The 15,280-nt window shown below is 49.2% G+C and overlaps 1 protein-coding gene across 2 annotated transcripts in view; it reads right to left on the bottom strand.

Annotated features, from left to right (window-relative positions):
- ZC3H3 (zinc finger CCCH-type containing 3) overlaps positions 1 to 14,275 on the bottom strand; it is a 345,409-nt gene extending 331,134 nt beyond the window's left edge. For both annotated transcript variants that reach the window (XR_012901167.2, XM_075919992.2), the window contains exons 1-3: positions 14,142 to 14,275; positions 9,037 to 10,474; positions 7,007 to 7,200 (exon numbers count right to left, since the gene is read on the bottom strand). Coding sequence is in view for 1 of the 2 variants with exons in the window: in XM_075919992.2 (XP_075776107.2) it covers positions 7,007 to 7,200; positions 9,037 to 10,474; positions 14,142 to 14,196 (1,687 nt within the window). In the remaining variant the exon portion in view is untranslated. The remainder of the gene's footprint in view (positions 1 to 7,006; positions 7,201 to 9,036; positions 10,475 to 14,141) is intronic.
- Positions 14,276 to 15,280: the final 1,005 nt, after the last annotated feature.

The following is a 15,280-nucleotide window of genomic DNA, read 5'->3' as shown; positions in this document are numbered from 1 at the left end:
TGGTCTGATACAGTATGGCAGTTCTTATGTTAAGGTTTTCCTAATGAGGTCTACTGAAGTGTGGAAACGCCTCCCAAGGGAAATGGTGGAAGTAACATCCTAGACTCCAAGGCCAGAAGGGAGCATTGTGATAGGTAGTCTGACCTCCTGGGACATTTCAAACAAGACTGGCCAAAGCATCAGAAAATGTACTTTCAGTGAGCAACCCTGCACTATCCCCAGGGTAGTATAAACGGATGACTCTTTTCTCTCTCAGCAACCCTGCTTCAAGGACAGATGATTGGTGATATACTAGATTATAATTCTTCCCAGGTAAAGAAGACAGGAAGCAAGTTAGGGAGCAGTTTCATGAGCTAGATAGGGAACTTTCTCTCCTTCATTCTGTAAAGCAGAATAAACCTTCACCACCTCCCACTCCCAAACCAAAAGGTAGTCTCAGTTTCAAAGAGCATGGATCCAGTCCAGAGAGTTGTCTGAATTGCTATAATGTGGAAAGCACAAGTCCCGCAGGATCTTTTATAGGTTAAGTTTTTGAGCAGCCTCCACATTTTCTCCACAACATGGATCAGAACCACCCTCACCACGTGTGCCTGCACTGTGCACATACACAAATGCCTGCGTCTTTTAGGAGGAGGAACTGTTTCTTGAGAGCAGTGTTCTCTATTTCAGGACCCTGGGATTTTAGTACGTAAGTATTTTCAAAATAGATGAGTGTTTGGTGGCTGCCTTGCAGGTCCCCAGGAGACAGAGTACTGAGAGGTCGCAGTTCATTTGGTCTTTATGTTCTGAACTTACAGGAGATTTCACTTGTAACTGAAATCTTTGTATAGGTTTTGACAGGCAGTTTTGAAAATAAATTATGGTACATTTGTTGGGTATAAATTATGCTAACTAACGTATCATGAGCATCTACTTAAACAGAAGTTCTGTCCTGAAAATTAATGCAAAAAACAGGGTGATGCGTTACAAAGTTCCATAATCACTCTCTGTAACTGGAAGATTTGAGCAAAACTGATACATATCAAGAGCCCCATTCTGCCATGCTAATGAGATGATAATGCCACAGTACTGGTCTGTCCAAAGGGGAAATGCTCTGTTCATGGACAATCCTTGGGGGAAGTTGAGAGACAGACAGAAGTAACATAGCCAACATGAGTAATATGGCAGGCCAAAGAATGTAAAGTTTATATGATGGGACCAATGCCACCAACTAGAATCAGGTACCATTTTTGAGGGTGATGTGCAAGCTTAGAGATTACAGTCATGGGCCTCTCCAAAGCAGACCGTACCAATTCTATCACCAATCATGTATTTCTGCAAGACAGACAAGCATCTACTAGGTACTGAGAGATCCACAAGCTCATTTTCATTTGCAGCTCAGCTACTGCTGAAATTGAAGCCAGGTTCCCAGAGATGAAGGGCTCAATAAAACATCAGGTCCATCGCTGTCAGCACAGAGTGTCTGGTAGAGGGAGAGAACTGCAAGTCAGGAAAGCAAGGTTTTAGCCCTGATTCCACCACTGACACACAAAGGCAGCTCGATGAAGCCATTTCCCTTCTCTGTGGCTCAAGTGTCTCACGTACCCACCTCCTAAGAGCTTTGAGATCTGTGGATAAAGAGGACTTAAAATGCAAAGTACAGGCAGTCCCCGGGTTACGTACAAGATAGGGACTGTAGGTTTGTTCTTAAGTTGAATCTGTATGTAAGTCGGAACTGGCGTCCAGATTCAGCCGCTGCTGAAACTGACCGCCAGTTCTGACTTACATACAGATTCAACTTAAGAACCCCAAGCGTCCCCAAGTCAGCTGCTGCTGAAACTGATCAGCGGCTGTTTCCAGGAAGCCCGGGGCAGAGCAACTCTGCCTTGGGCTTCCTGTAGCCAGCGCTGGTCAGTTTCAGCAGCGGCTGACTTGGGGACGCCTGGGGCAGAGCAGCTGGGGTGCTGCCGGGTTGGTCCAGTAGTGCCCAGAGCGGCGCTGCGGGACCAACCGGCAGCGCCCCAGCTGCTCTGCCCCAGGGTCCACAACAAAAGCCTGGTCTGCTCGGGAGGGAGGCACATTAGCTGCACCCCCCCACACACCCCAGCAGACCAGGGACACGGGGAGCAAAGCCACAGCAGCAGCGGGGTGCCGCGCCTCTGAGGCTTTGCTCTGGCAAAGCCTCAGAGGCGCGGGACCCCGCCACAGATGCGGCTTTGCTCCCGGTGTCCCTGGTCTGCTGGAGACGGTCCCCAGCAGACCAGGGGCACCGGGAGCAAAGCCGCAGCTGCGGCGAGTTCCCGCGCTTCTGAGGCTTTGCTCTGGCAAAGCCTCAGAGGCGCGGGAACCCGCCGCAGCTGCGGTTTTGCTCCCGGTGCCCCTGGTCTGCTGGAGACGGTCCCCAGCAGACCAGGGGCACCGGGAGCAGCTTTTCTCGCCCCGGAGGTCGAGGTGGCGGGACCGCTGCCTGCGAGCTCCGGGGCGAGAAAGCCGCGTTCGTAAGTGCAGATCCGACATAAGTCGGATCCGCGTAAGTCGGGGACTGGCTGTACAGTAAAACCTGTGTTATTCGGCATGCTTGGGGATTAGGGCGTTCTGGTTATCTAAAAATTCTGGTTATCAGAGGGTCCCATCGACCTAGAAAAACTAATGGCCAAAAATAGTAAAACTCAAATTTTGGATATCTACCAATGCAATCTTTTCGGAGCTGTGACCCCCACGCCGCAGGGGCTGCCAGCTGCCTAGCCCAGCTCCTGGCCGGCCAGATTATAGCAGCATGCTGCAAGGCTACACCCAATTTGCGCCAGCCGGATTAATGCGCCACTTCGCGCAGCCACACCCAGCCTCTGGCCAGCTGGATCAAAGTGCCGCATCAAGCCTTTAGGGAATTTGCCAGGTTCTGAAGTTTTCCAGATAGTTAAGTGCTGGATAGCGCAGGATTTACTGTCTTACTAAAGACCATACTCTGTGTCCCTCCAAAGCTTCTACAACAGGGCAACTTGTTCCAGAACCTCAGCAGACCACCAGAATGTTCTCTTTAAAAGAGAATTGTAAAGAATTTTTAAATTTATGAGACCAAGAACATCATGGTGAAAGGTGCCAGATCAATAAATCAGGAGACTTGAATGCTGTATGTATCCCAAGAGCAGATACAGCATAAGCAAGCTGCCTCCCTGCTGGAGGCTTCCATGCAGACCCCACTACTTGAACTAAGTAGCTGTTATTTCAATGCTCTAGCCAGCTATCTGCTTTAGTAGTCACATTTTCCTAGATCTTTGCTGCTTTATGTTCTCAACAGCTTGAGGGAATACCAGCAGTTCTCAAACTGTGGGTCATAACCCCTCCCCTCCCCCGCTGAATAGAGTTACCAGGCCTGGCATGTACTTACCAGCAGGCTCTCAATACATTTAAAAAGGAGAGCCACAGTGGGGTTAGCTCCCAGAGACGAGAGCTAATTCCACTGTGGCTCCCCCGCTTATCGACTAATCAACTAGTCAATGGAAAATCCATTGACTAGCCGATTAGTTGATTAAATTAAATTTAACATCCCTATGTGACACCTGCAAGAAACTGAGCCTCAACTCCACTGCATGGTGGCTGGTTTGGTTACCCAGGATCCAACAACTACATATGCTTAGATCAGGGGAACCTTTTGGGGTCGGGGGCTGCACACAAGTGAAAAACAAACCAAAAAAACCCTCACTGACGTGGCCCTTGACTGAGAAAAGAAAGATTCTCCCCACATTCCCCCCACACACCAGAGTCTAATGGGGCCCAGGCTAGTAGATCTATGTGTTCCAGCCCCACGGGGGAACAGCAGGGGACTGGAGCGCCAGTGTGGGTTCTCCAATGCTGGAGGTTGGAGGCCATGAGCTTCAGGAGCCAGATCCAGGCAAGCAGGGGGCTGCATCCAGCCCCTGGGCCTTAAGTTCCCTACCCCTGGATTAAATGGTCAACACATGTCATCACACACCTAAATGCACATCTCAGCTCTCTTCACCTGCCTCTCCCACCCACTGCTTTGTGCCTTTTATCATGCTCTCTCTCTGGCACCTCCCCCACTATACCTGGTGCACTCTTCATAACCACAGCTGCAAAGCAACATCTTCCCATGTCTCCAAATCCCTCAAAAAAAAAAAAAAAAAAAAAAAACACAACACACACACACAACCACTTGCAGCAAAAAAATCATTCTTTCCTTCTTCTCACCAACAAAATCCTCTCTTGCCTGAAGCGCTGCCTTGTTTGCTGTCTTTTGTCTAAAAACCGCAGCATCTGCACACACAAATGACAAGTTAGTCATGCAGCTGCTCTTTTGCACATGCAGTGATTTACATGTACAACTGAAAAGCCAATAATTCCAGGTACAAATTAGGCAACTGCACATGCAAGAATCTTCAAGGATTGCCCTTCTATGGTTTCTATATGAGGATCTCAAGTGCTTTATAAACCACACTCACAGTACCACCCTCCCACGCCTGTGATGGACATTACACCCACTTTATAGGAGAAGAAAACTGAGTGAGAAACGTTAAGCAAATTGTCCGTCGTCACACAAGTTAATCATAGGACCAGGCCTCCCAACTCCCAGGCCTGTACTGGAACCACGAGAGCTCATCTTTTCCATGTTCACTCAAATTAGGTGCAGCCCTTAGGCTCCTAGCAAGATGCCAATGCCACAATGGGCTGGGTTGTTTGAAAGCTCCTGTTCTGCAAAGAAGGCCATGGAGGTAGCTTTCTGTCCACACAAACCACACAAGAGAATCATATAAACACAAGTTAATGGGGCAAAAATGAGACAGAGCCTCCCCAGCTAACTGACAAATCTCCCCACACACAGCAGGTGATCAAACTAGAGAAACACCAACTTACAAAACAGAGAGCTGTTCACAATAGCCACGTGCACGAGGTCAAATACCCTACATCAGTGGTTCTCAGACTATTGGTTGGGAACCCAAAATGGGTCGCAACCCTGTTTTAATGGAGTGCCTAGGGCTGCCTTAAACTTATTGGGACCTGGGGCTGAAGCCCTTATGGGCTTCAGGCCTGGGTGGTGGGATTCAGGATACAGGCCCTCCACATAGGGCTGAAGCCCTTAAGCTTCAGCTTTGCCCTCCTTCCACTCCCGCTGCCCGGCCCAATGCAGCTCAAGATTTAACTTTGGCCACCCCCACCTGGGGCGGCAGGGCTCTGGCATCTGGCCCACTGGCTCTGTCGAGAGAGGGGAGGAAATGGCTCTGTATCAAGAAATGCAGGGTAGAGAAGTTCTAGCCCCAGCACTGGCTTGCAGGCTCCATCTCCATTGTTACCATTGGCCGGGAATCCTGGCCAATAGAAGCGGTCTGGGGGGCAGTGCCTCCCAGTGCGGAGCTATCTAAGTCCCCTTGGGAGCTGCACCAGGTAGATGCCTCAATCTCCTGCCTCCTCCCATCCAGACCAGCCATCTGTAAAATCCTGCTCCTGCATCCTACCTCCCATCCAGCCCCCACACACTAAACTCTGCTCCTGCACCCTACCTCCCACTCAGAACACCCGCACCCCAAATCCTATTCCTACAACCTACCTCCTGCCCAGACCCTGCACTACAAATCTGCTCCTGCACCCTACCTCCTGCCTTGCCCCAGCACCTTCGCCCCACTTCCCAGCAGCCTCCTCTCACACACACTAAGCCCCACATTTTTGACCACACCCCAAAGCCTAAAGGGTCCCCACATAATCTATCAGGCCTGGGTCTCCAGAAGAGTTAATCCAGCCCTAGGGAGAAGGCCCGAGTCTTGGTGACCTCACACACCCCATGTTGCTAGTGTTCAAGGGGAACCCTGAGTCAGGGACCACATCCAAGAGGCTCTCAACTTATTTTTCTGTGGGTCAGTGGCCTCAACCCAAAAAAGGTTCTGCATCCCTAATCTAAAGGAAGAGGTGTTTTACAGCTAAATACAGTCATTCCTAAGGGGAAGCATTCCAGCTCACAAACACCTTCTTTAAATCTTAGTTCCTTCCTTTAATAACCCATGAACGTTTAAGTTGACCTAGAAACTTCAACCAACTCACACATACATTCTTCACCCTGCAGAGATGCTCACAGTTCCTAATCATGACGCACTTACCAGGTAGATTTTTCTTTGCGGAGATAAATATTTCATGAGACACATGCACCATTTTTCCCTAGACAATCTTACAGGTGTATCATACAAACAACACTGACAACTTCTTTGAGTCCTTCTTCAAAAACACTCTTTGTGATGCCTATAAACTCAGAACCAATTGGATCTTTGAGTGGGCTCATCTCTATGCTGACCAATGATATTTGAACTCTGACTATTCAGTGAGTTCTCTTTGTTGTGTCTGGTTAGATTTCAAGAGTTTCCATGGAACAGTCCTTGCCTTTTCCTGATTTAGAGAGTGGCAAGGGGATTGTGGTGGAGGAGAAAGGACACAAACAAAATTAACAGACATTGACCAGTCACCTTTCAGGGTCTTTTCACACCAGTAACTTTAACTATGTGGAATGTGGGTCCATCAATAGTCATACATTCAGAGACAGGTAATTGAACCTATACATGTACAGAAGACAACTCAGTGCTATACACAGGTCTATACTAGTGAAAGCTTCTTACACTCCCTCCTACCCCACTACTGAAAACAATCATTTACCCAGTAAAAGCTGGTCTTTAATGAAAGGTCCAGCAAAACCATCCTAGAAGCAAGGAGAAGCTTTGGAGTAATTGTCAACAGAGGTGGCCCTCAAGGGAGGTTTCACAGTACATGCTGGACAAAGTGGAAGAATGCAAGCCTCTAGAGAAGTGGGACCTAGGGAGAAATCCCTGAAATAGAGCAACGGATTCATCCCATGCTGACTTTTCTTCTCGTCACTGACCCTACAACAGTGATCGGCAGGGTTATCTCACTGAGGAATAAACAGCTCACTTCCTAATTCCAAAATCTATTCCTAAAACTGTTCCTGCCCATGCAGCGTTCCAGCTCTACCATCAAATATCCAAGCCAGGAATATCAAGGCTGCTCTTACCTTCCTTGGCTGGCATGAGCATTCTAGAGGCAGGCAGCCGGCATAGCCTGTGCTTGGTGATCTGCACCAGCTCCTTGGGTGGGGTTCTCTTCATTGGCACAGGTCTTCCTCGCAGGGAGTTTCTTTTCCTGAGAGAGTAGTGGCTTTTTAGATGCACCGTAGGGAACGAGTTGCTCTTCTTATCTGTTGGGGAACTGCAAAGAACACAACAGAAGGAGTTTTAAAAAGTTATAATAGCAACTCTCTGCCCCAGCTGCGTGTGCTCTCTTTTCTCCACTAACGCAAGTCAACAGAACAGCTAGATTAGAGCCCAGTTCTCCCAGTCTGATACCTTATCCACTGAACCATGCTGCTTCTCTAGGTAAGAGCAATGGAAATATCCTGATGGCAAATGCCAGGCACAAGGACAAACGTGGCCAATTCCTGGGAAAGCATAAAGATGAAGGAGCTCTGACATCTAAATATCCCCCATCACTCCCAGCCTCTTCCCTACTATAGTGGTTGGAGAAACAGGATGTCCTTAAAAGGGCTGGGAAGACCAAGCAAACCCCAACCTCTCCTCTCCTCACTCCACAGACTCCATTTCCTCACCACCAGGCACGTGGAGACATCCTCACCGCTCTCCAGGAGATAAGTCAAGGCATGGTGAGCAGATCAGCAGAAGACAGATGAAAAGAGCATTTTGGACATGGAAGTAAGAGCTCACAAATTCTAAACTAAGTTCTACCATCGGCTCATTGCTTGAGGCCCTGGACATATCACTGGAAATTTTGGCTTCAAGCTGATTCTGGGCATCTACAGTCTATTGAGGCAGTTTCTGCTACACAGTAACATAAAGCACACCCTTCCCACGATGATGCCTCCACAGTGTTATCAAAGCTCACTAGCTTATAAGCAAGAGACAGCTTGGTCCTGATCTCAAGTGTTGCTAGTGCCACATCCCCAGTCCAACCTGACACTTTCCTATGAGTATGACTTAGTCCACATGCCTTTTTTCTTCCAATTATTTCCACCCCTGTCCTTTCCATTGCACATGGCAGAGGTTTCATTACATAGGGATTGTGCTGGATATTTCTGCTGCTCCTGCACACAGCACTCATCTAATGGCATCCACCAAAACTGCATGACCACTAACTGGACATGGATCCTTGCCAATTTCACTCTATGGAGAATCAAAAGCAACTGCCAAAATTCTACAGGTATGATTTAAATACTTGGATTAAAATGATGTACAGTGTAAGATTTAAAGAGAGAGACAAGGTAAGCCCACGCCCAAGGGATGGGATCTTACTAGAGATACCAGGGGATTATTAGAAATCCCATGGCACTTTTTGTACAAATGGGACACCTAGGCAGAAGTCTCTCTCCCCACTGTAGTGCATGTGTTGTACCTGCATTTCCTGCTGCCTACTTCTTCAGAGGCATCTGTGGATAAAATGCGTAAAGCCCTTTGGAGCTAAAAGCATGATAAAATAACAATTGAAATCATTCTTCCTCCCCTCCCCATCACCTAAGTCTAACAAAGCCATAACCTGAAACTGAAACCTGTTTGCTTACTAACTTCTTTTCCCCTCACTGCATATTGGCTTATTATTGTAGGGTCTCTAAATAAGAGCTGTGGGCAATGTATATTTTGCGGAGAATACAGTGGGCCAAAAGGAAATGAAACAGCAGTTGTACGTGGGAAATAAGTAGTTTAAGTTTAAGGACTTCCATCTCTCACAAAAGCAGCACATGATTGGAAAGCCCGCTGTGTTTGGAAAGGAAGGAGCAAGTATTTCTTTGTAATGGGATAGCATCTAGCAACCCCATTCATGGACCAGTACCCCATTGGGCTACACACTGAATAGAAACCCCAAACAGGGTCCCTGCTCCTAAGAACTTACAGTGTAAATAACTGAGCATTTGCTCCCACTGAAAACAATGGCAACACTCCTATAGACTTCAATGAACGTAGGAGCGGGCCCCTAGGAGCAGTGCAAAGAAAGTGAGTACAGGCTACAGAACTTCAGACACAATTAGTAACTTACCAGTAACTCCCCTTTCTTCTGATGATTTTGGTCCGGCTCTTCACTTTATAAGTGGAAAGTGCAGTATTGCTGAAAGATGACTTCAACCCATCATGGCCAATGGATGCACTGCTTAGAATCTGAAGGCCCAAGTTGGCTCTGGAAAACAGGGAGACTCCAGCCTCTTTTAGTCCCTCAGACTGCCACCTGAATACAGACTTGGAAGCAGAAGAAGGTGGCTGTAGGCTGGATGCTTTCCATTTGTACTTACTCGGAGAGGCATCCAGTTTCAAATGCATTCCGGCTTTCTTCTGCTTTGCTCCCAACTCTCCCCTTGGCAGTGACTTAGCAGTTCTCTCTGTTCCTGCAGAAAACTTCCTTGTGCTTTCAGAAGCTCTAGGGCTTGTCCACCTCTTTACCGCACGGGGGCATTTACTAGGATTTGCTACCCATGTATAGTTGGTTTTCCTGAACTTACAAGCTTTGCTGGAGACTGGCGTCGAGGTCGCTCTCTGGAGACTGGATAGCTTGTGTGGTACCACAAACTGGTTCTTTGGGGGACTTATACCAACCTCTGAAGCCACAGATTGAACTGAGCTTGTGTGCACCTCTGATTTTGCAAGAGTCTTTGGCTCCTTCAAAGTATCTCTTTCTGCCATGACTTTCTCTGACCTACAGTGAGCTGGAACTTGTGCTACTGGTTTCCTCCAGGCTCCTAGCCAGCCTGAGTCTTGACCAGGAAGAGCTGAAGGTTGCTGAGGTTTGGATTTTAATGCTATGGCAACTTCACTGATAAAGTCACGTGACTCAGGGGCACTTTTAGCCAGTCTCACAGTCCAAAGTTTGCTCATTTCCTTCCGATATGCTGGGCATGCTTCATCTCCACCTCCAACAACAGGCTGGTACAGTGAACTATGGGAAACAGAGAAAGATGGTTTTTTGTCCTCTTTTTGAGCAACACTTTGAAAGCTAGAGCTTGCAAGAACCTTTCCAACTCCTTCTGGAGCAGCTACAGTTACTTTCATCCCAGAAGAACCTGGCTGAGATCCCAACTCACTAACATTTTTGTTGTCCAAGGATGAGTTAGTACTCTCTGGCAGTTTCACTCCTGTGACTACATTGCCATCAGTCATTAAATCCACTTGTCTTTCTGAGCCTGCTTCCTGGGGCCCAGGAGCCTCATCACTCCTTTGGCTCACAAAAGCCGGCAGTGCGTTAACAGATGCACTGCTTCCAGGATGAGGCGTAGCTGCAGGTGGTCTGTTTACAAGTGAGTACTTTTTCCTCCAGGAGTTGCCTTGATGTGGTTGAAAATCCCTTGGAAGTTGCTGAGAATATCTTGCAGAGAATGTTCCCCGACTGTTGAAGGCAGTCGGCCTGGGATTTCTCCACCTTAGAGCCCTTGAGGGCGGAGGCACTGGTGCATTTCCATGAATGTTTTTATGGTCATTTATGAGACCTGAAGAAAGCAAAACACCCTCTGTTAGTTGCAATTTCCACAACAGTCTTGCAACCACAAGTTCTACAAATTGATTGTCATCATATTGCACTGAAAACACTTGTTCTACATGAGCTCTCATGCTCAGTAGGTTTCAAACACCACCACTTATGCTGGAAGAAAAACTAGAGCTATGAAAGGATTACAGATTTCTTCTTATCGATTTTTACGTAACTGAATACTACATCATCCCACTTTCTGGTAAAGATTAAAAAACAGGACTATGTAGCACTTTAAAGACTAACGAGATGGTTTATTAGGTGATGAGCTTTCATGGGCCAGACCCACTTCCTCAGATCAAATAGTGGAAGAAAATATATGGTTGTGACAATTTTCTTCCACTATTTGATCTGAGGATGTGTGTCTGGCCCACGAAAGCTCATCACCTAATAAACCATCTTGTTAGTCTTTAAAGTGCTACATAGTCCTGTTTTTTGATTCAGCTACACCAGACTAACATGGCTACATTTCTATCACTATGGTAAAGATTAATTCCTCTTAGAAAACCAGTCTTGAATCCACCATGCGGATAATTATTCTTGTAGGTCTATTGTAAGGAGGGTGGCAGTAGGATGGGGAACAGACAAGAAGTAGAGAAAACTTACTAATTACTTCATTTAGAGACATCTTTAGCCCTCATCATTGCATCTCCGAGCCCCTTTAAAGCAGAAGTTACCTAGCAACCCTAATCTGATCCTGCTCATGAACAGCATAACACAGTCCCCCTATAGAGGTGCTTATTATCTGGTCTACAAAAGGAAGGGCAGATTTATTATTAAAGCAAGAAACTAAGAGTCAGGTATTTTAGGAATCTAATCTAAGTTCCGCCACTGACTAACACCAAGAGTTATGGTCACTTGGGCAAATCACTGTACCTCAATTTCCTTAACAATAATACAGATTAATATACTTATAGGAGGAGAGGGATTGTAAAGCTTGTTAAATAGCAATATTTATAAAGCACTTCAGATGAAAAGTGTTAATACAAGTCTATACCTGGCCAGTGCTCCCGGTAAGATGAGCACTTGGACAGCCACTCAAAAGAGATTCAAATGCTGTCCAGTTGATTAGCAGAGCACCCACAATTGGCAGCATGTGTTTCTATGGTCATGCACATCCACACATGCTTTGGTGCACATAAAGTTTATTGTGCACATGGATGGAAAAAGTTAGAGGGAACACTGATCTGAACCCCACATTTTTTCCAGGGATCTCTGTATGCTTTAATGAAGAAAACAAGTTTTTCCTGCTGCAAAAAACTCCACCACGAAGATGCAAAATGGTAACATAGGCTAGGGATGTAAGCAACTAATCAACTAGTCGACTTTCCGATGAGCAAAAGAGTATTGGATAGTTGACAAACTAAACTAGTCACTTCCCCACCCCTTGCTGCCTCTATCAGAAAGAGACATCAAGGGGGGAGGGGAGGACGAAGAGGGAGTGCTGGGGGGAGCCGGCTTAAAAGCCAGTTCCCCCCTGCTCCAGCTTCCTGGGAGGAGGCAGGGGCACAGCAGCAGCATTCTACCTTTGAAATGTACAAGAGTCCCCTACTAGGGCTCTTGTGCATTTCAAAGGCAGAACACCTAAGGGGCTCTTGCTACATTTCAAAGCAGAAGCGCCCTTATTGACTACTCAATTAGTTGATTAACCTAATTTTAATATCACTATCATAGACTGATCTGCCAACTAGACTCCCTGCCCACAAACTGCTCCACTGATGTTCAAATGTACTTCAAATCCAACAGCAACAAGACACTCACCAAAACATAAATAAAATCTTTGACTTTTTTTTCCTGCCTTTCATTCCAAATCCCAACTGCACTTGGCCTGTATTACATATACCTAATAAATGTATGAGATCATCAGAACAAGGATTGAGTCATCTTCGGTACACAGCTTCATGCACACCTGCATGAAGTTACGTGAAATTAGGTCTATCTGTTTGTGTCCAACTCAGACAGTATTGGAATGTCTACACTGCAATAAAAAATGTGTGGTATAGCATCTCAACCTTTAGGGCTCAAAACAAGAGCGTAGACATTCAGGCTTAGGCTGGAACCAAGGCCCTAAAACCTACCCTCCTTGTTGGGTTCCACAGCCCAAATAGGAACGTTGGCAATATTTTTAGCTCCGGAGTACTAGTCCAACTCAATTGCTCTTAGAGTCTCTGAAGAGGTTTGGGGTTTTTTGCCATCTAGATGTACTCTTGGTCAAACAAAATAACCCTGACAGAGGGGAGAACACCGTGGGATTTGCATGACCCCAGTGGAGTTTCTAGCACTGCAAATTAGAAAAAATGCCTTGTAACCCACACAGCAAGGCATCCCTCAGCCCCAGCACAGGGTCTGCGCTGTTGACTTTCACCAGGAACTAGACAAGGTCACACAAACAGGTCCCAGCCTCTCTGGGACAGACCTGAGAGCCTGGGGGGTCTGTCCAGGCTCCTAAGGAAGGGCAGGTGCCCAATCTCTGCCCCACTGCTTAGACAGCTTAAACTATTTCACTAGGAGGGTAGTGAAGCACTGGTATGGGTTACCTAGGGAAGTAGTGGAGTCTCCATCCCTAGAGGTGTTTAAGTCCCGCTTGACAAAGCCCTGGCTGGGTTGATTTAGATGGGATTGGTCCTGCCTAGAGCAGGGGGCTGGACTTGACGACCTTCTGAGATCTCTTCCAGCTCTATGATTCTATGATTCTATGATAAGGGGATGGTTTGAGAACGTGATCTTGGTAACTAATTGACCATTCATTATCAGTGGGAAATAGGTCAATGGAGGAATGATAGGAGTTACTATAGAGAACTTTCTGGGTGTCTGGCTGGTGAGTCTTGCCCACATGCTCAGGGTTTAGCTGATCGCCATATCTGGGATCAGGAAGGAATTTTCCTCCAGGGTAGATTGGCAGAGACCCTGGAGGTTTTCCGCCTTCCTCTGTAGCATGGGGTACAGATCACAGCTGGAGGATTCTCTGCATCTTGGGACCTTCAAAGTATTTGAAGGCTTCAATATCTGAGATAGAGGTGACAGGACCGGGGGGCGGGGGGGGCGGGCGGCGACGGACGGGTCCGCGCAGGACAGAGCGGGGGGGGGGGGGGGGGACGCGGAATGGAGGCCAGTAACGGACGTCGCGCGGGGGGGGGGGGGGGGCGCGCGGAATGGAGGCCAGTAACGGACGTCGCGCGGGGGGGGGGGGGGGGGGGCGCGCGGAATGGAGGCCAGTAACGGACGTCGCGCGGGGGGGGGGGGGGGGCGCGGAATGGAGGCCAGTAACGGACGTCGCGCGGGAGGGGCTGGGGGGCGCGGAATGGAGGCCAGTAACGGACGTCGCGCGGGGGGGGGGGGGGGGGCGCGGAATGGAGGCCAGTAACGGACGTCGCGCGGGGGGGGGGGGGCGCGGAATGGAGGCCAGTAACGGACGTCGCGCGGGGGGGGGGGGGCGCGGAATGGAGGCCAGTAACGGACGTCGCGCGTGCGCCAGCGCGCAGAGCGGGGGTCAGGAAGGAGCCCGCGCGGGGGGAGGGGGAGGAACGGGCCCGAGTAATGGGGGCGGCGGTCGGTAACTGGCCCGCCCTCAGACCCGGCCCGCCCCGGGCAGCGCGATTCCGACCCGTCCCCGAGCGAGCGCCCCTCACCCTGCAGCAGGCGGATCTGACGCCGCAGTTGCTCCTTCTCCTCCATCGCCGGCATCCCCCCCCCTCCGACGTTATCGCCGCGCGCCCTCCCCGGCCCTGGGGTGCCGCCCTTCTCGCAACGTCACCGGCCTGCGACGCAAAGAACCGGTCACCTGACGCCGGAAGCTGCTGCGCTCTGTCCCCTTGGTAACGGCGGCGCGGCGCGGCGCTTCCCCCTCAGACGGGCCCGGGGCCCCGCCCTTCGCCGCCGCTACCAGACCGGCTCCCCGCCCTATGGAGTGTCCCCCCCCACGAGCCGAGCCCCCCGCCCTGCCGCCAGCCCGGCTCCCTCTTCTCCCCAGGCAGCCCTGACCCGCTTCTGCCCCTCCCCAAGCGTCCTCACACCCCCACCCCTTTAACTCTCCCAGGCCAGCTGTCCCCCCACACCTGTCCCTAGACCCAGTGCCGTCCCCCTGGCGCTGCCCTGCCCAGCCCAGGCGGGCTGTCACCACTAGCCTGACCCTCCTCTTCCCCACCACTCTGCCCTGCCACTTGCCCTCCCAGACACCCCCCCACACGGCTGGATATAGGGCAGGGCGAGCGGGGCAGCCACTCCGGGCCCCGCGTTTCAAAAAGCCCCGCGCATGTGCCATGGCAAAGGGGGGCCCTGCGAAATTGTGCTGCCCTGGGCCCCGCGAAATGGTCATCTGCCCCTTCCCCCACATCCCCTTCCCCTCTCGGGCACCCACTCCCACCACCATCCACTGTGCCAAAGAGGAGCCTGCTTAAAGTGAAAGAAAACCAACCTGCTGCAGTGGAAAAGCCCAGGCAGTAGAAAAACTGGTCAAGTGGCAACACTGTATTGCTAACTTGGAAAAGTGATAGTTAGTATCTGGTGCGTTTGTAGCTGTCTTTTAATGTAATTGAGCAGCTAGAAATAAGGCTCTGGCACCATATGAACATACAACTTTCTACAGACCAGCAGCAGGTGCTCTAGGGACCAGTTTGGGATCTTAAATACTAGAAGCCTGATTCAGAGCCCATTGAGGTAAGCAGTGAGTCTTGTTCATTTCAGTGGGCTGTGGGTCAGAACCAAAATGATTAATTAAATAAGTATCATTTTTGCAGTCACATTGCCTGACTACAATCACACTCCAATG

The sequence above is a fragment of the Pelodiscus sinensis genome, chromosome 2, assembly GCF_052426305.1.
Source record: "Pelodiscus sinensis isolate ZL-2025 chromosome 2, ASM5242630v1, whole genome shotgun sequence".
In the NCBI taxonomy this organism is placed as follows: domain Eukaryota; kingdom Metazoa; phylum Chordata; order Testudines; family Trionychidae; genus Pelodiscus; species Pelodiscus sinensis.
This window is presented reverse-complemented; position numbering and strand designations above follow the sequence as displayed.